At 56.4% G+C, this 17,737-nt stretch overlaps 6 protein-coding genes across 6 annotated transcripts; 4 read left to right on the top strand and 2 right to left on the bottom strand.

Moving 5' to 3' along the window:
- Positions 1 to 49: 49 nt before the first annotated feature.
- On the top strand, positions 50 to 1,284 carry BO86DRAFT_381750 (MFS general substrate transporter; the record flags this gene model as incomplete). Its single annotated transcript, XM_025670786.1, has 3 exons — positions 50 to 567; positions 658 to 869; positions 1,025 to 1,284. 3 exons carry the CDS (start codon positions 50 to 52, stop codon positions 1,282 to 1,284), a joined length of 990 nt encoding a protein of 329 aa, XP_025524893.1.
- A 235-nt stretch (positions 1,285 to 1,519) lies between these two features.
- On the bottom strand, positions 1,520 to 8,194 carry sidE (nonribosomal peptide synthase SidE; the record flags this gene model as incomplete). The annotated part of the gene is made up of 3 exons (XM_025676766.1): positions 1,520 to 5,778; positions 5,854 to 7,586; positions 7,663 to 8,194. The coding sequence occupies 3 exons, from the start codon at positions 8,192 to 8,194 to the stop codon at positions 1,747 to 1,749; spliced, it is 6,297 nt and encodes a 2,098-aa protein (XP_025524892.1). The 3' UTR covers positions 1,520 to 1,746.
- Positions 8,195 to 9,207: 1,013 nt separating this feature from the next.
- BO86DRAFT_421216 (MDR family NADPH-dependent oxidoreductase) lies at positions 9,208 to 10,440 on the top strand (the record flags this gene model as incomplete). The annotated part of the gene is made up of 2 exons (XM_025675265.1): positions 9,208 to 10,219; positions 10,373 to 10,440. 2 exons carry the CDS (start codon positions 9,208 to 9,210, stop codon positions 10,438 to 10,440), a joined length of 1,080 nt encoding a protein of 359 aa, XP_025524891.1.
- A 402-nt stretch (positions 10,441 to 10,842) lies between these two features.
- BO86DRAFT_391450 (MFS monocarboxylate transporter) lies at positions 10,843 to 12,522 on the top strand. Its single transcript, XM_025672600.1, has 2 exons — positions 10,843 to 11,083; positions 11,164 to 12,522. The coding sequence occupies exons 1-2, from the start codon at positions 10,884 to 10,886 to the stop codon at positions 12,296 to 12,298; spliced, it is 1,335 nt and encodes a 444-aa protein (XP_025524890.1). The 5' UTR covers positions 10,843 to 10,883; the 3' UTR covers positions 12,299 to 12,522.
- A 1,135-nt stretch (positions 12,523 to 13,657) lies between these two features.
- Positions 13,658 to 15,621, bottom strand: BO86DRAFT_172470 (GMC family oxidoreductase). Its single transcript, XM_025666514.1, has 3 exons — positions 15,454 to 15,621; positions 14,691 to 15,404; positions 13,658 to 14,634 (listed from the first exon to the last, which is right to left on the bottom strand). Exons 1-3 carry the CDS (start codon positions 15,485 to 15,487, stop codon positions 13,673 to 13,675), a joined length of 1,710 nt encoding a protein of 569 aa, XP_025524889.1. The 5' UTR covers positions 15,488 to 15,621; the 3' UTR covers positions 13,658 to 13,672.
- Positions 15,622 to 16,311: 690 nt separating this feature from the next.
- Positions 16,312 to 17,311, top strand: BO86DRAFT_172468 (uncharacterized protein). Its single transcript, XM_025666513.1, has one exon. The coding sequence runs from the start codon at positions 16,607 to 16,609 to the stop codon at positions 17,105 to 17,107; it is 501 nt and encodes a 166-aa protein (XP_025524888.1). The 5' UTR covers positions 16,312 to 16,606; the 3' UTR covers positions 17,108 to 17,311.
- The last annotated feature ends 426 nt before the right edge of the window (positions 17,312 to 17,737 follow it).

Genomic DNA, 17,737 nt, shown 5'->3' with positions numbered 1-17,737 from the left:
CCCCCCTCCCAGGATTCCGATGCTAACAGCCCCCCGAAAAAGGTACATGATGAACGGCGGCCAACAAATCGTCGGCGGGCTTCTAGCGTACTGCTTCAGCCTCATCGGACGCCACGGCCCCACAGCCCTGAAATCCTGGCAAGCCCTCTTTTTAACGTACGGCTGCATCTCCGTCCTCTGGGGATTTTTCGTGCTGTGGTGGATGCCCGACTCCCCGATGAAGGCCAAGTGCTTCAACGAGGAGGACAAGCACCTGATGGTGGAGCGCGTGCGCGCCAACCAGACGGGCCTCCAGAACAAGACCTTCCGCGCGTACCAGATGTGGGAGGCCTTCCAGGACCCGCAGATGTACTGCTACTGCGCGATCCAGGTGTTCACGACGCTGCCGACGAGCGGCCTGGGCGCGTTCGCCAACATCATCATCACGGGGTTCGACTTCACCGAGCTGCAGACGCAGCTGCTGGCGATGGTGCTCGGGTTCTATATCATCTTTGTGCTGCTGACCAGTGCGTTTTTGGTGAAGCGGTATAATCAGAATATTCTGGTCATGTTGGGGTTCATTATTCCGTATGTTGCCTGCTGCCACTTTCCCCCCCCCTGAGTAAGGGTTTCGTGTGTGTGTGTGTGTGTGAGTGTGCTAACCCTAACGAATGCAAGCTCCTTCATCGGCACCATCGTGCTCATGACCGTCGAGAACAAAAACCTCAGCACCAAGGTCGGCCTGCTGATCAGCTACTACATCACGCTGTCCTTCTGGTCCGCCCAGAACCTGTGTCTGTCGATGGTCTCGCGCAACATCGCGGGCGCCACGAAGAAATCCACCGTTGTGGCGGCGACGTTCGTCTCGTGGGCCGTGGGGAACGCCATCGGTGCGTTTGCCGCCTCCTCCTCCTCCTCCTCCTCCTCCTCCTCCTCCTTCCTTTGTCTTCCCTCCCCTTTGGCTCCCCGAGGTCTTCTTGCATACCCATACACACAAAAGTGTCCAAGCTACCCCCCTCGAATGCATACTGACGGAAGTGGACAGGCCCCCAAGTCTTCCTCGCCCGCGACGCCCCCCGCTACTTCATCGCCTTCGGCGTCCACCTCGGCTGCTACTCGGCCATGACCCTCGCCGTCATCTACCTGCGCTTCCACCTGATCGCCCAGAACAAGAAGAAGGAGCGCCTGCTGCGCGAGGCCGGCGTCAGTCTGGAGAACCCCGGGGAGGGGGGCGGGGATCACCTGGCGCATGCGTTTGAGGATCGCACGGATCGCGAGAATTTGCATTTTCGGTATATCTATTAGGTTGCTTGCTTGCTTGGTTCATGGATTGGATGGGTGGCTTATTGGGGGGTATGGGATTGGGGGGATTGGGTACCGAGTAGGGATATCTATCTAGGTTGGTTGGTCGGCTTTGTTGGGATTTAATTATGATGGTTGGGTGATTTATTGAGCACTGGGCTGGGCTGTGCTGTAGTGTAGTATAGTCTAGTATAGTCTAGTATGCTGTGCTGTGCTGTGCATTTATTAGATCGTATATCACTGTTCAGCGTAGCCGCTCTTAGACACTAGACCTCCAGCGTATCAGATTTGGAGAAGATAGATACAATTATGCATCGACAAGAGAAGAACACATGGTATGATACAACACAACACAACACAACACCAAACGCAACTGCATCTCCCTGCAAGTCCGCCTACAGAGTCTCGACCCCCTATTTCCATGACAACAGAACCCAGTCAGACACCTCCACAACATCTTCACCGTCAAACTTCCAGAAGCTCCCCAACACTCACAGCAGGATCCTCGACCGCCCGACCCACCATCCGCCCGACCGTCGCCAGCTCCCGCGCCGTCTCCTCCGCCGTCCAGAACGACCCGTCATACGCGAACTTGACCCGATACCGATCCGGCTGCGCCGTGCGACCGACCTCGAACACCACCGCATAGGGCTCGGGCATGCGCACCTCCGACCGCGCCATGACCAGCCACCGCGGGTACACATCCGGCCCAGCAGCTGGCGCGGCGGGTTCAAACGGCTGGAACAGGAACAGCGCCTGGTTGCGGTCGGCCGCGCGCGACAGGCCCACCGCGCGGTAGATGTCCGCGATGGCCACGGTGCTGTTCTCCGTGTACTGCCAGAACGCGTCCTGCGTGCGGCGCAGGAAGTCCGCCAGCGACAGGCCCGGGGCCACGTCGGACCGCATCGGCACGAAGTTCGCGCAGGTGCCGTTGATGCCCTGCGGATCGGGCAAGTCGATGTTGCGGCCCGTGGTGAGGTAGTCGAAGGCTACCGCCTGCTGGCCGCTGCGGCGGGCGAGCCACAGCTGGAAGATGGTCTGGAACAGGATCGAGACGGTCACGCCGTGCGCGCGGCTGTACTGGTCCAGCTGCGCGTGTTCGATCATGTGGACGGCGACGCTGGTGACCCGGACCTGTTCTTGCTGGGTGTGTTGGGGACGGGCCGGGGCCAGGTGGAAGCGGATCGGCCGTTTGTCGTGCTGCTGCCAGAAGGCGAGGGTCCGTTGCGTCTGGTTGCGCTGCCAGATGTGCAGGGCGAAATCCTGGAAGCTGGTGAACGGATCGACTGGCTCGTCACGCTGGTACTTTTGGCAGTGCGCGTCGAAGACCCGCAGCAGGGTGCCGTCGTACAGCCCGTGGTCGAGCTTGATGACCACCTGCATCTCCCCGTCGGCCATCCGGATCATGCCATAGCGGATGAAGGGTTTGCCAAACTCGAACCGCTGCTGCCAGATCGCATCGAGGATGTGTGTCCGTTCCTCAGCGCTACTGGCGTTGTAGAATTCCACGATCGGAGTGGCGTCCGGTAGCACCACGCCGTACCACTGGTCTTGGTGTTTCAAGAAAGTAGTACGCAGGATGTCGTTGGTCTCTGTCAATCGCTTGGCCATGGCCAGCCATTGAAGGGGATCGCTATCATAACCCAACGAGCGCACGGTCATCAGCGACCAGAACGGCTCGGCTCGCGCGCCCTGGGCGAGAAACTCGGATTGCCCCGGAGGACATGGGTAGATTGCCTCATACGCCTCGATGGCATCTTCAACAGCCGCCTGAACTTCGGGAGGCGGGGAGAAGAGGATGCCGGCTGCTGGTTGCTGGTCTTCCTGATCATCGCCGCTGCGGACGAGCTGCGATGCCATCGACTCCAGCACGGGGAATCGGAGGACATCGCGCACCGCAAGACTGTATCCCTCCTGTCGCAGCCAGCTGACCAGGTTGATGGCCGCGATCGAATCGCCTCCCAGGCCCAAAAAGCTTGCCTCCAGACCAAACTCCCCGTGGGGCAGCTGCAGCACCGTGACCCATGCTTCATGCAACACCTTCTGCTCCCGGGTGACTACCGGGATCACAGCCTGTAATTGGTCCGCCCCGATGGCATCGAAGGCAAACGGAGTCAGCCCCGCCTGGCTCAGCGCCTGCACGCGCGCCTTGAGCTGCTTGCGGTCGGCTTTCCCAGACGGCAGCCGCGGGAAGGCAGGAAGGGGCAAGAGGAATTTGGGGAACATGTAATGGGCCAGTCCTTTCAGCTTGGTCTTCATCCTCTGCATCTCGTCGCTGACCACATCCAAGGACAGGATCCGGTGATTGTCCCCCTCGTCTTCTGCTGCGTCCACTTGGGAATCGAAGGCCACCACCGCCACCAGGTGCGCCGTGTTGTTCTTTCTCCAGACCGTGAGAACGCACTCTCGAACCTCATCTGTCCGCATGATCGCCTGCTCAATCTCTCCCAGTTCAATGCGATGGCCGTTGATCTTGACTTGGTCGTCCTTGCGGCCCAGGCACTCAATGTCGCCCCCAGGAATGTATCGGCCCAGATCCCCGCTGCGGTACAAGCGCTGGCCGCCACGGATGTCGCTATGTACAAACGCTGCGGCCGTCGTCTCCGGCCGATTGAGATAGCCCCGAGACAGTTGCGGTCCCCAGAAGCACAGCTCGCCCACTGCGCCGTAAGGAACCGGGCGAACCCCGTCCTGCTCTAGGATCACGAGCCCTGCGGTGGGGAACACGGTTCCAATGTTCCCAGTGCGGTCCGTCTCCGTGAAGTTCTTCATGGTTACCATGACCGATGTCTCGGTAGGGCCGTACGCATTGATGAGTGTGACTTTGGACGCCCACGTCGCTACCACATCCGGGGTCAAGGGTTCTCCGCCCACTGTGATAGACTCCAGCGTAGGGACCGCCTTGGGGTCCAGCAAACGCGCGACAGTAGGCGTCAGGAAGAGATGGTTAACTCCCATGTCCCGGATGACGCCGGCCAGGTCTCCAAGGAGGCGCTCCGACGAGGCCAGGCAGACCGTTCCACCGCTGTGCAAGGTCGCAAAGATGTCATAGACCGAGGCGTCAAAGATATAGTTCGAGAACTGGAGTTGCTTGAACGGTCGCTGGTCTCGCTTCTCGAAGGCGATGATGGACTGCATCGCCGCCGCACAGCCCCGGTGGTGAATCATCACTCCCTTAGGTTGGCCGGTACTGCCGGAGGTGTAGATGATATATGCCATCGCGTCGAGAGAAACCTCGCCCTCCGGCTGCTCCGTCGAATACGCACAAAGTCTGGCCGTGTCGACCAAAACTTGGGGGATTGCATCTTCCTCCTTCTCATCCTCGGGCTTGGAGGCGAAGTACGAGGCGTGCTCCGTCTCGGTGAGAATTACGCGGGCGCCAACATCACGAACAATGAAAGCGTTGCGCTCGACTGGATTCTCCGGGCTCAACGGCACATAGGCCGCGCCGAGTTTGAGCACCGCCAGAATTGCCGTGATCAGGACAGGCGACTTTTCCAAGAGAATCGGGACGAGGTCCCCGGAGGACACGCCACGCTCGGACAGGAAATTGGCCATTCGGTTGGCCAACTCATTCAGCTCGGCATAAGTCAGAAGCTTCTCGTTCGCCCAGTTGACCGCCACTCGGGACGGATACGCGCCCGCAATGTGCTCGAACTGGCCGTGGAGGGTCCTCGGGGCCGACAGAGTGTCTTCGTTCCAACCGAGCAGCAAGTCAAGCTCCTCCTCGCCGAGTAGGTCGATCGAGTCCACAGCACGGCGGGGAGCCCCAATGATGGTCTGAACCGCACGGCAGTACTGCTCGATGATGAACCCAAGCTGGCGCACTTCCAAGGCGCCGACAAGGGTCACCTCGATCCCCGCCGCTCCCTCCTCGATATTCAACGTCGTGAATTCGGTCTTCCAAACCGGCTTTGGGCCAAACTGCTGGAATACTTCCTCCGTTACGGCCTGTCGCCCAGGCCCTCGGACAAGGATATTGACCAGGGTGTCGAACAATGCGGCATCGCCTTGGTGCCCAGCAGCGGAGAGCGCACCACGGAGACCAGCGTGTGCGTACTTGGTGGTCTGCCAAATATCGGCATTCACAGCCTGAACGAGCTGAGCCAACGACTGGTTGGGGCCCACCCGGACCGCGAGAGGTGCCACTGCGAGGGTTGGACCATCAAGTCGGTCGATCCCGGCCAGCGGCTGCTCTCTCCCGGACATAACCGTCGCCATAGTGACGGTCTTGGAGGCCGTATAGGATGAGAGGATCAAGGCCCATGCCGCATACAGGATGGCGCTTTTGGGAGCCTGGAGGGCGGCGGCCGCTGCCCGGAGGTTGACTGGAAGGGTTCGAGTCATGACCGATGTTTCGGCCACCGGAGAGTGGTTGAGGATTGTTGGTTCCGCCTCAGCCAGATGCTGCTTCCAGAACACCTGCGATTCCTCCTCGTGGCGCTGTTGCTGCAACAAGGCGACGAACGATCCCCAGGGAACCCGGGCCTCCGGAGCCTGGCCATAGTACAGGCCCGCGACATCGTCGAAGAGGAATCAATGAGACCAGAAATCAAATAGGGCGTGATGCACGGAGACCACCAGCAGTCCTCCATTAAGAACCGCGGCTCGCATAAAAGGCTGACCAAGAGTTACCCCTTCTTTCTTATCTTTCGCCAGATACCGAGAGAGAGCCATTGTCCCCTCCAGCCAGCGCAGTTGAAAGTCGGTGCGCACTACTTGCGCAAACCCTGGAATAGCCGCAACAAAGGTGGAGCGGAGAAGGTCGCTGTGCCAGAAGGCCACCCGAAATGCAAGCTGTAGCCTTACTAGGTCAAGGTGACGAACGTCGAAGACGCGCTGGTAGAGGTATTCGGGGTTTCCCTGGAGTGTACTGGCGAGAATTCCTTCCTGTAACGCCGTCGCAGGGAATGCATCCACCGCTCCTCTGTCGGCCAGGAGTTTGTCCTTGAGGAAGGCGTCGGTCAGCAGGGCAAAGGGCTCGGGCACCTTGGTTTCACCAGAGCTGCCGGTCGTAGCGCTGACTTGAGCGGCATCGGCGACGTCCTCCGCGGTCTGAGACTGCATCATGTCCGCGAGTTGAACATGGACTCCTCGGATCCGAAGGTCTCGAAGGACCTGGATTGCCTCAATGGAACTGCCACCGAGAGCGACGAACGAATCGGTCGGCAAGATGGACGCTGCGGTGACATGGAGATGTCTGGCCCAAACATCCACGATTTCGCGTGCGATCTCCGTGAAGACATGTTCCGACCCATGCAATGAGGTAGCATCCCGACCCAGAAGGTCTTCCACAGGAGTTAGTTCAGCAGCTTTCCGGATGGCGCGCAGATCGATCTTTCCGTTGCCGTTGACGGGGAACTCCTGGCATTGTAGCCAGTAGCTAGGCACCATGTACGAGGGTAGCTCGCGTCGTGCCTGGTCTCGGAGACTCTGGACGAGATCCGCCCAGCCAATCTGAGGCTCTGGAATGACAGCTGCGACCAAGGACGGTTTGTCATGGATATAGGCTCCAATACAGACAGCATCTACAGCCCCGTCTCCAGTGCGGAGCGTCGAGGCAACCTCCCCCGGCTCGACGCGCTGGCCATGAATTTTGATTTGCTGATCAATCCGGCCCAGAATCTCGAAGGAGCCGTCAGCACGATGAACCGCGAGGTCTCCCGTGCGGAAAACAATGTGATTGGGATTGGCAGGATCCTCAGTAAAAGCTGCAGCTGTTTCCTCAGGCCGGAGATAGTAGCCATCGGCAACCTGAGGACCTGAGAGACAGAGCTCTCCAGGAGTGCCCGTTGGTAATTGTTGCGTCGTGCCGGGTTCCCAGATCACGGCTTTGGTGGTGTCGACTGGACGTCCAGGGTTGCGGGCATTATCGCCTGGTTGCAGCTGGCGGGAGAAGTTGAGCTGCGCACATTCACTCAGCCCATACGAGACGCGAAGATGCACTCGATCGGCCCAGGCCTCTACCAAACCTGAACTCAGTGGCTCTCCGACGGTGGTCACTTGCTGGAGAGAATTCGGGATTTCTGTGGGAGAGAGTAACGACAAGGCAGACGGGGTGATACCCAGCGCATCGACCTTGAGGTTCTTCAGCACTGCCGGCAGTGCTGCGGCCAAGCGATCCCGTCGAGCCAGACATAGGCACGCACCCTTTGCAAGGGTGGCCAAGACGGTTCGTTGTGCGGCGGAAAAGACGGGGTTGTAGAAGAGCAACCACCGGCGGTGTCCTCGTAGGTCAAATTCACTGATCCCAAGGGAAGCCGCCCGGTGGCTGACCATTACACCCTTTGGGTTTCCCGTAGATCCTAACACAATGAATATCAGCTTGCAAACCTATATAGAGAGTTGGGTAATGGGGTAGGATAGTGAGGCACAACTTACCGGAGGTGTATACGAGGTACGCCAGGTCTGAGGGCGTAGCCCCAGAGGTCTGCTGGGATGGGGTCGAGGTAGGCTCTGCCAGGAGAGCTTCAATAGCAAGAGCTCGAGTGAAAGTCCCAACATAATTATCATTCACCATCACATAGGGTGCACCACAGTCATCAGCAATTCTCTGGTTCCGTCCGGCCGAACCAGCAGGGTCGAGCACCACGTAGGCAGCTCCGCGGAGCATGATGGCTAACAGCGAGGCCACAAAGACAACTGTAAGGTCCATACACACTGGGATGATCTCCCCGGGAGCAAAGTCGGCCTTGGCCGCAATTTGCTCGACGAGCTGCCAGAGCTCGCCATATGTGTAACCTCTGTTGTTCTCTTCCTCTACCGCAGTTGCTTGAGGGTTCTGCTGCACTTGGTAATGAATCAAGTCGGTGACCAGGCAAGGGACTTGTGGGGCCTTGGATGGGAGAGGGAATGGTTTGACCTGTCCATCCAAGACCGCGCCCTCAAGACCTGCTTCTGCAACCGGAGACATGCTGTGACTCCGTCGACTAGACGAGGGATGGCAAAAGAAAAGTCTGATAGTGTTGCTTGTTTTTCAAGTCAGGGCTGGTCTTCAAGAGGAGCTTTTATGTGTTGCCATCTTGCTGACAACCTCCGACTCACATAATGAATTCGGGTCAAGACAACATCCAATTATTGCTTCCTTTGATTCATCTTCGGCCATTTATTGCTGACAGCTTTCAATTCACGCAACGAACTCAATCGTACTCAGCTTCAGCCATTTCGTTCTCTGGAATCCGGCTGACATTCGTCCGGCTATCGCAATGAACTGGGTCGAAAGAAACTTCCAGGCATCGCGGCCTTCGCTCCAATTCGGTCAGTCGTATATTGCTGACACTTGTTGGCTCACGCAATAGATTGATTGAGTGAAGTCACAAATTCCAGGAATCGCTTCCTTCGCTGCTTTCCAGCCGTGCACAACTGACACCTTTGATTCACGCAATGAAATTGACTGATTGAGGTCACAGAACCTAGGAATCCGTTCCTTCGCTGCCTTCCAGCCGTGCACAGCCGTCACCGTCCGACTCACAAGGTGAAATGCAACTGGTCAAGGTGGCGATGCTTGGAACAGCCGGCTCGAACACAGAATCATACTTGTTTCTGCACATAAGACAATAAGCGATTCCTTCACTGCCCTACAGCCGTACACAATTGACATCGTCCGACTCCCAGAGGGAATTGCAAATGGTCAGTGCGGCAATGCTTGAATCAACCGGCTCGAAAAGACCAAAGTATACTAATTCCTGCACATGAGACATTGACCCTAAGAAAGAACTTTAGTTGGGGGCGGAAATGTCGTGACCAGAGTCGTGGTTGGTGCCCATTTTCCCAATTCAGCTACGAAATCAGGTATAAAATCTGACTTTCAAACTCGGGCACGGTACCAAGAAGAGTACATAGCCCAGCGTACACTGCTGCCTGCGAGCACACAAACCCCACCCACTCGTTCGGACCCTTGGAATCTTGCTTTAGTCGAAAATAGCCATGGCCGAAGCCCTCGTCATCCCCTCCGAGAGCGCGCAACCGCTCGACAACTTGCATGTCGACACCCTGCCGCTCCCGACCTGCGGGCCACGACAGGTCCTGGTGCGATTCATGATAATCCCCATCAATCCCTTGGACTTTGCCGTGATCGCTGGCCAGTACCCAGTAAAGTTGCAGAGCGTCTATACCAGTGAGAATGGGATCCAACACGCCATCCCAGGATCGGATGGCGCGGCCCGGATCCTGCAGACGGGGGCGGAGGTCGACCATCTCGCGGTCGATGATCTCGTCATCCTGCGCACGCATTGTCGGGGCACGTGGAGGACTCATGGCGTCTTTGACGAGGCCGATCTGATACGCGTGCCGTCCAACGCCGACCCTTGCGTGGCCTCCCTGCTCCGCATGGGCGTGGCGCCGGCCTTCTTCCAGCTACGCGACTACCACACGCTGGAGCCGGGAGATTGGATTATCCAGAACGCGGCCACCGGCACGATCAGTCACTTCGTCTGCCAGCTGGCACGGCTCCTGGGGGTGCAGGTCATCAGCGTCATTCGCGATCGCGCCAACGCCGAAGAGCTGGGGCAAATGAAGCGGTTGCTCCGCTCCCACGGGGCCTCGCTAGTACTCACTCAAGAGGAGCTCGCCACCCCGCGGGTCCTCGAGGGGAAGCGGATTGTTCTCGCCATTGACTCGGTGGCCGACGATGCGTTAGTGCGGACGATGGCAGCGGCCATGACCGCTGGAGGCACCGTGCTGACCGCAGGGTTCCTGGGAGGGGCCGCCCCTCCTCGACCAGAGGTCAATCTCCGGCACTTCCTGTGGCAGAAGAACATCAGCCTGCGGCCTTTTCGTCTCAGCGACTGCCTCAACAAGCGCAGTCCATCGCAGCAGACGGCGCTATTCGAGTGGTTCGCGGATCTGGTAGGCCGGGGGACACTGAAGGCGCCCGCACTGAAATTTCTGCATTGGCAGGCTGGATCCGAAGCGCAGGAGCTTGTGGCTGCCGTGCAGGGTCAGGCGCAGACAGTGGTTGGCCAACGCAAAGCAGTCATCATCGTTGGCGAGAGATGAGGGAGCGATGGTCGCGGGACGGCGACGTGCTTCTGTAATTGACATTGGATATTACCAATCATTATCTGTGACTAGCTACATTTACAATTGAAAGTGAAGCAATGCAATTCCAAAGCTCTCGTTCAAGCTGACGTGACGAACAAGCCTCGCCAAGTGCCGTAGATCCGCGGATATATCTCGCAATGGAGTAAGCACTAGCAGACACTAGTCCGCAAGCAATGGGCAAGGAATCATTTCGAGACGCAGTGAGACAGATTCACTGCGGTCAAATCCGGCACTAGACTCCACTGAGTCGCGAGGATCAGATTCCCGGAAGCCCACTAACCCTAGGCAGTTGGTGGTTGCTAAGCTCTTTCCCCTGGATTCGCGATCAGTCCATGCAGCTCAGAATAGGTTCCATCACGCAATTCTTACGGCCTGGCGAGTCACAACACACCACATCTGCAGGCTCGGTGCTGGAAGGCCGAGAAACAGCTCCTCGCTGACAAATTCAAACCCTGGGGGCATTGTAGATGGCTTCCCTATAATTGAGCTCACCAAGCAGCGAGTCTCTGCTTTGGCATCACCCGCATGCTTCCCTACCAGACAGACAGCACTTTGACGCCATGTCTCAGTCCCTGAGCACAAGCCCGGATGACAAGCCCTCCTCTCCATCCGCTGTTCTGATGGCCGATTCTGAAGCCTCGGAGACGGAGAAGCAGGCGCCCGCCAAACCGGCCGACACGGCTCCCCCGCCGCCGCCCGATGGTGGCCTGACCGCGTGGCTGCAAGTTGTCGCGGCGTTTTTTCTGTTCTTCAACTCTTGGTAGGTGGTCCCTCGGGCTCCTGTTCCGAAACAAGATTGTTTGATGCTCTTGGTGCTAAACCACCGTCCCTGCCACCTAGGGGTCTGCTCAACGCCTATGGAGTCTTCCAGAGCTACTACCAATCGGACTTGATCCCCGGCTACTCCTCGTCGGCCATCACCTGGATCGGCACCGTGCAAGGTTTTACCTTGTTGCTGGTCGGGGTGATTGTGGGGCCCATCTTTGACAAAGGGTATCTGCGTAGCATCGTCGCCGTCGGGACCTTCATGGTGGTGTTCGGGATGATGATGACCTCACTCTCGACCAAGTACTACCAGCTCTTCCTGGCGCACGGGGTCACGGTCGGCATCGGCTGCGCCTTTCTCTTCCTGCCCAGCATCGCCATTGTGGCCACCTACTTCACCTCGCGCCGCGCCGTGGCCACGGGGATCACAGCGTCCGGCGGCAGCATTGGCGCGGTGATCTACCCGATCATGTTCCACAAACTAATCGGCCCGGTGGGGTTCGGGTGGACGACGCGCATCATCGGGTTCGTCGCGCTAGCCGGGCTGGCGATCTCGTTGGCAGTGCTTAAGCGGCGCCTGCCGCCGCCGGCGCAGAGCCGAGCCCTGCTCGACGTCGCGGCGCTCAAGGAGCCGCCGTTCCTCGTGTTTGCGTTTGGCCTGTTCTTTAGCTTTGTGGGGCTCTACTTCCCCTTTTTCTACCTGCAGAGCTTTTTCACCTTCTACCTGCACAATGACAGCAGCCTGGCTTTCTATATCTTCGCCGTGCTCAACGCCGCCTCCGTGCTGGGCCGCATCACCCCGGGTCTCCTGGCGGACCGCATCGGGGGGCTGAACACCCTGGTGCCCATCAGCCTGCTGGCCAGCATCTTGGGCTTTGTGTGGATCGCCATCCGGAACGAGGGCGGCACCATCGTCTTCACCGTACTGTATGGCTACGCCTCCGGGGCGATCGTCTCCCTGCCGCCCTCGATCCTGACGCGCATGTCGCCGACGCTGGGCGTGGTGGGCACGCGCCTGGGCATGATCTTCATGTTCGCCGGCTGCGGGTTTCTGATCGGCACCCCGATCGCCTCGCTGCTGCTGAACCTGGAGCAAGGGTCCTTCTGGAAGGCTCAGCTTTTCAGTGCTATGTTTGTCGCCGCCGGAACCATCTGCTTCGCTATCGTGCGGCTGATGCTGTGGCGGCAGGGCGGGGGCTGGAAGATTTGATCAGGGTGTAGATGTACTTCATGTACCATCCTGATGAGCGATATGCTGGGAGTAGTTCTGCATCTGCTACATCTGTATCGATTGGCTGTGGGGGATGAGCCATTCCGCTCTATAGAGACGAAACTCCATGGAGCCGGGAGGAGCCGGTAGAGCTCCTGACACATGAAAGCAAACAAGGCAGCTACCTGTAGTCAAGATGTTTTGGAAAAGAAGCTCTGTATTCATACATGGTCATTCTCGGTGATTGAATATATCATCCAGAATATAACGAAAGTACAGCGAATGTTTTGCATGTTATGAGCGTGGGTGTGGGAGGTAAAAGATAAGATCGGAAGACAAGAAGTAAGCCTCGGCTGTAGGGGATACCATAGCGGCCAGGACTGCAGCTTGCTACGGCCACCTCTTCAGACCGGAAACGCAGTAAACACATACTTGAGGTTAAGTACAGTACAAAGTGTGTCCGATATCATGTCTTTTAATTTAGACATGGCCCTGGCACTTTGTATTCAGGCTAGGTAAATTTTATAGCTCAGAACTGTACTTCTGACGTGAAGATGGACTTCTGAGCTTATAGGACCGGTCTATCCAAAAACCTAGCATTTGTGTTTCTATAGCTCTATGTATATGTCTTGTGCGGATTGAGTGGAACTAATAATTCATTATGAATATAGGCTACTTTGGATAGACGCTACTATACCTGGCTACCGTCAATGACCAAGCCCTGACAAATCAACTACAAATGGACTAATAGAGTCTAATTTGCACAGTGGGAAAAGAGCCTCGGAGTTGATGTTTCCAAGATGGTTGCAAACTAGTAGTTACAATGGTCACAAATGGTTATATACAGTTTTCAAAAAGCTACACTAGTTCTTAACTGGTGGGATATTGGTTCAGGACTTTGGAAAATTAGGGACAGCTGTTGGGGGGCCCTTTTTCTAACTCTGATTGGTGTGGGTTGTTACATACAGCCCTATGTGACTGTTGATAACCAGCTTAGAACTATTAGCAACCAGACTTGAAACAATTATATATCATCCAAATAAGTTGAATGATATATAATCCTTATAATACGGTCGCTAGTTTGATTATAAGGTGCAATGTGTTCTTGACTAGGTGTAAGCTGGTTGACCCCAGTACTATATCTTATTACAGCGTCGACCCTCTTTCCACTACGTGATCATTCCTATCCACAGTCAGGTCCGGGCTTGGAATTCCAGATAAGATTCCGAGGATTTGATTGTATCACTGTCTCTGTTCAATGACCCTTCTTGGACTTGGAATATGTTGTTATGTATAGTGTTTGATGGTCAATCTCAAGAGATTGTACATTGCAAATACTGCTAGCCGAGCACTATAACGCTACTATACCGAAGGCTACAGCCGTGCCACCTCCCGATTCAAGTCATACTCATCTACCAAGACCTCTCCGCACGTGGCGCCCGTCACGTACGCGGTCGCCTGCGTGTGGTTGTTGGTCAACACCGGCACCACGCTCATGTCCGCGATGCGCAGGTTCTCCACCCCCATCATCCGGAAGTGGCTGTCCACCACGGCATCACTCTCCCCCGGGCGGCCCATCTTGGCCGTTCCCGTCATGTGCCAGCTCGACCCCAGCGTGTTCTTCCAGTGCTCCAGGATATCCGCGTCCGAGTCCGACGCCGGTGCAATCACCGTCTCGACCACGTCCTTCTGGAAGGATGGGTGGCGGGTCACCTCCAGCGCATGGCGGAAGATCTCGATGCAGGCGCGGCGGTCGAAGTCATGAGACAAGAATTTCGGATCAAACAACAACGGGGCGTTGGGGTCAGAGGACTGCAGTCGCACTTCGCCGCTGGATTGCTCGTTCATCAGGAACACCAACATGCAGATGTAGCTGTAATCCGGCGGCCATTGCGGCGCCACGAGATGCAGAGGAAAATGCGTGAGGAACTCGTAGTGCGGGACCGTCGGGCGTTGCAGGAAGTCTTGCACGTCGGTGGGAAGAGCCTGGAACTCTGCCGTTCGCACCAGCCGGTCGGATTTGAGCCAGCCGGCGGCGATCTGGCACGAATGCCGCGCCCAGGGCCCCGTGCCGTCCTTCTTCCATTGCGCCATGGCAGTTTTCATGGCGGCTTGATCGCCGAAGAACGCATTGCGGTCGTTGGTCGCGGGATCGCGTTTGAAGCACAGCGGGGCGAAGAAATGATCCCGCAGGCTCTTGCCCAGGGCAGGGATATCCTTACGGACGGGTATCTGGAACTGTTGAAGTTGCTCGGCCGGCCCGAGACCTGAATGCATGAGGATGCGCGGCGTGTCCAATGAGCCTGCGGTGAGAACCACTTCGCTGGAGGCCAAATCTGCAAAGGCGCGTTAGCTGGGCACTCGTGGATTTCATGCAATAACCTAAGCATACACTGTCTTCCGTTTGACTCTACACCTACAGCCTTGGTCCCGTCTAAGATGACCCGCTGCACGGGCGCTTCGGTGATGATCGTCAGATTGTCCGGTACCCCCTCGAGAAGATCTGTCGCGGTCACTCTACGACCCTTGTGGGATGAGTTGATGATCAGGCCCATGCCGATCGGGTTGCCTGAGTTGTGATCCGGGTTTCGAGTCAGACCCGCCTGCTCGAACACGTCTAGCATGAGCGGGAGATCCTGCTCCCATTCACGAGCAAAGCCTACCCGCAAAGCACCAGCCGATCCGTGATTCAAGGCTTGTGGGGACGCGTATTTGGCATTTTTGGGGTCAACAATAGCGCCGTCAAAGGTTTCGAGGCCGCAAAATCTCCTCCTCATCCGCTCCCAGCCAAAGGTCTCATCTCCGACGAGCGCGGCCCACTGATCGTAATCATCACGGGCGCCCACTGTGTAGACGCCAAAGTTGATTGCACTGCTGCCCCCGAGCACCTTGCCGCGCGAGTAATCAATCTGTCGTCCATTGCAGTGTTCCTGGGGCGTGGTTTTGTACCCCCAGTTCATATCTCCTTGGAGGAACGTCGACCATCGCTGACCATCCACGCGAAGAGAAAGATCCTCATTCCGCGGGCCGGCCTCCAGCAGCAGGACTCGTGGGTGTTTAGCGGAACGAGCGAGCGTCGAAGCAAGGGCACAGCCCGCCGGACCCCCTGCTTCCAGTCAGTCGGTCGAGCAAATAACGATCCCCATGGCACTCACCACCGACTACGACGAACTCCCACGTGTGGTTCATCGGCAATATCTAATACGAAATCAAAAGCTGATCATCGTAGGTCTCCAAGCAGGTCAGTACCGAACAAGCAAATTTCAGCTTGCGCAGCTTAAGTTCAATGAACAATAGCAACAACGCACTGCCGGGTGGCCTGGTTTCCTGGTTTATAAATAGCTGGCGCAAGACTGTGCTTCACTAGCGAGTCAGGGCGCTAGATAGGATCGACAAGAGAAGACAGAGTCTGACCCCGCTTGTCCTACTTGCATCGGCACTGATTATGCTATCAGCTTTACGACGATTCTCCTTTTTGGGAAATTGCGGCGGTGAGGGGTGCTGTTTCGACGACGTTTATCGTGTGCAACAAAAGGCTGTTGGGGTGATCGTCACATTCAATCACCCATGACCCACTTGGTGATCGAGAGCATGAGCCTTGAGATGAGCCAGACCAGGGAAGATCATCACTCATGAGAGACAACGATGGGGAAAATGGAACCGCGCCAAGGTATGAGAGCTCCATTGTTGAGAAATCATCCATGACGATCCGCGGCATCACGACTATTTTCCCCGCACCGCCTTGGCAAAGAGATGCATAGTAGCATAGGAATTATTCATCTCCCACCCTCAAGGGCCCAAACACCTGACTTGAGAATTCGGGTTATTCAAGATTAAGTTTGCCTGTGCGCGTCAGGACCCGGGAAGTGCATCGTGGGGGAAATGGCCCAATAAATGGGGCATTCTGCGAATTAGGGGCATTTCAAGCACCGCATTGAACGACAAGCATGGGAAAATGCATTTTCGCTTTGGTCTTGAACTCTAGCGAGTCAAGAGGTCAAGAAAGACATCTGTACCGGGCGCATTGGCTATGGAACGTATCTATATTATGCTGCAATATCATCTAAGCTGGCTCCAATGGCCTGGTGGAGTCAACCGAGAATCAATGGTTTCGAATGGATGATACGTATGTCGCGGCTGCTGAATCGCGTTCGGAATGATCTGTAGCGCATAGGAACCTCAAGAACTACCTTGAAACGAACAGCCAATCGAGTCACGGTCGCTGACATGATGCATGAAGACAGGGCAACCATGGATCCACACCATCGCAGGCGAGCATAGCACAGGAAAGATGGTTGAATTGTCTCCATGACGGAAACGTTTGAAACCATGTTCAGTTCTCTGATTACTCGGGTTGTGAATTGTATATCAACAAGTCCCAGGGTGTCTGATCATTCGGGCTCTCGTCGCAACACAACAAACTTCTCGAAGCTAAACAGATTCAATCCCCGACTTAATGATAAGGGATTGGTATCTCAAGGGAGATTGTTGCCCCTGCGAGATACTAATACTAACACCGTGTCTGTGACAAGGACCATGTTTTCGAGTCGAGATCAGCACTGGCCAATTAGAGACTGCAAGGGCCCCTTTCATAAAATTGGTGGGGGAGAGGCTGGTAGGTATGATTGGTGTCGTTCTGTACACACAACTGTAAGGCATCTTCATGTCATGGTATCTGCAGAGCGTGGCCTTCGCGTGGCAAGTTGTGGATCAGCGTCAAGACCCTTACGGTGTTCGTCTGAGGGGGATGGTTCTAGGCCTGGGGTGCATCGATTAAGAGTCGATGCCAGGCGGGGCCCCACAAACTAATGAACGACGACGACAACAACAACAATATCACTGATCGGGCACCTTGGACCTCTTCGAATCTTTCGAGTAAGTAGGCTGGCTCACTCATTCCGCAATGCCGGTCATCTTCATTAGACTTTTGCGATACTCGTAAAGTTATCCCTTGACATATGGTGGCCCACACTATCGATCGAGCCCTGACATCGGGTGACTCCGACCGACACTATGGAATGGAATCAAGGTTGAAACACGGAGAAATGGATCTTGGCAACACATAACGCTATGAAGGAAAGTCGGAAGAGTCAGAAGAGTCAGGAGAGTCAGGAGAGTCAGGTCTCGGACGAGAAGCGAAGGCGAAAACAACTGGAACCTAGGTAGGCGTAGACATTTCCGAATTGATCCCGAAACCGAAGAAGAAGGGAGAAAGGAATGGATGAAGAGGGGAGAGAACCAGGGAAAAGGCACGGCTGCCAGCCATGTGACTGGCCCGGCCTGAGTAACGAGGCACGCCAGTGGCTGGCCTGGTCCCTAAGGCCCGTAGCCATTCCAGGAGAAATCAGCAGCAGCATCGCCCATCATAGGCTCAAGCAATTAATCCTTCCTTCCCAACCCCGGACTTTCCCCCCTCCCCTCTTCTCTTCGCTCTGCCTC

Source organism: Aspergillus japonicus (genome assembly GCF_003184785.1).
Source record: "Aspergillus japonicus CBS 114.51 unplaced genomic scaffold BO86scaffold_51, whole genome shotgun sequence".
Lineage (NCBI taxonomy): Eukaryota > Fungi > Ascomycota > Eurotiomycetes > Eurotiales > Aspergillaceae > Aspergillus > Aspergillus japonicus.
This window is presented reverse-complemented; position numbering and strand designations above follow the sequence as displayed.

Bases quoted from the DNA above. Each gene is read 5' to 3' on its own strand.
- BO86DRAFT_172470 (XM_025666514.1), bottom strand. From the start codon at position 15,487: ATGAACCACACGTGGGAGTTCGTCGTAGTCGGTG. The intron at 15,405-15,453 runs GTGAGTGCCATG...GACTGGAAGCAG, and splicing joins GGAGTTCGTCGTAGTCGGTG to GGGGTCCGGCGGGCTGTGCC. The intron at 14,635-14,690 runs GTATGCTTAGGT...GCGCCTTTGCAG, and splicing joins AGAGTCAAACGGAAGACAGT to ATTTGGCCTCCAGCGAAGTG.
- BO86DRAFT_391450 (XM_025672600.1), top strand. From the start codon at position 10,884: ATGTCTCAGTCCCTGAGCACAAGCCCGGATGACAAGCCCTCCTCTCCA. The intron at 11,084-11,163 runs GTAGGTGGTCCC...CCTGCCACCTAG, and splicing joins TTTCTGTTCTTCAACTCTTG to GGGTCTGCTCAACGCCTATG.
- BO86DRAFT_172468 (XM_025666513.1), top strand. From the start codon at position 16,607: ATGACGGAAACGTTTGAAACCATGTTCAGTTCTCTGATTACTCGGGTT.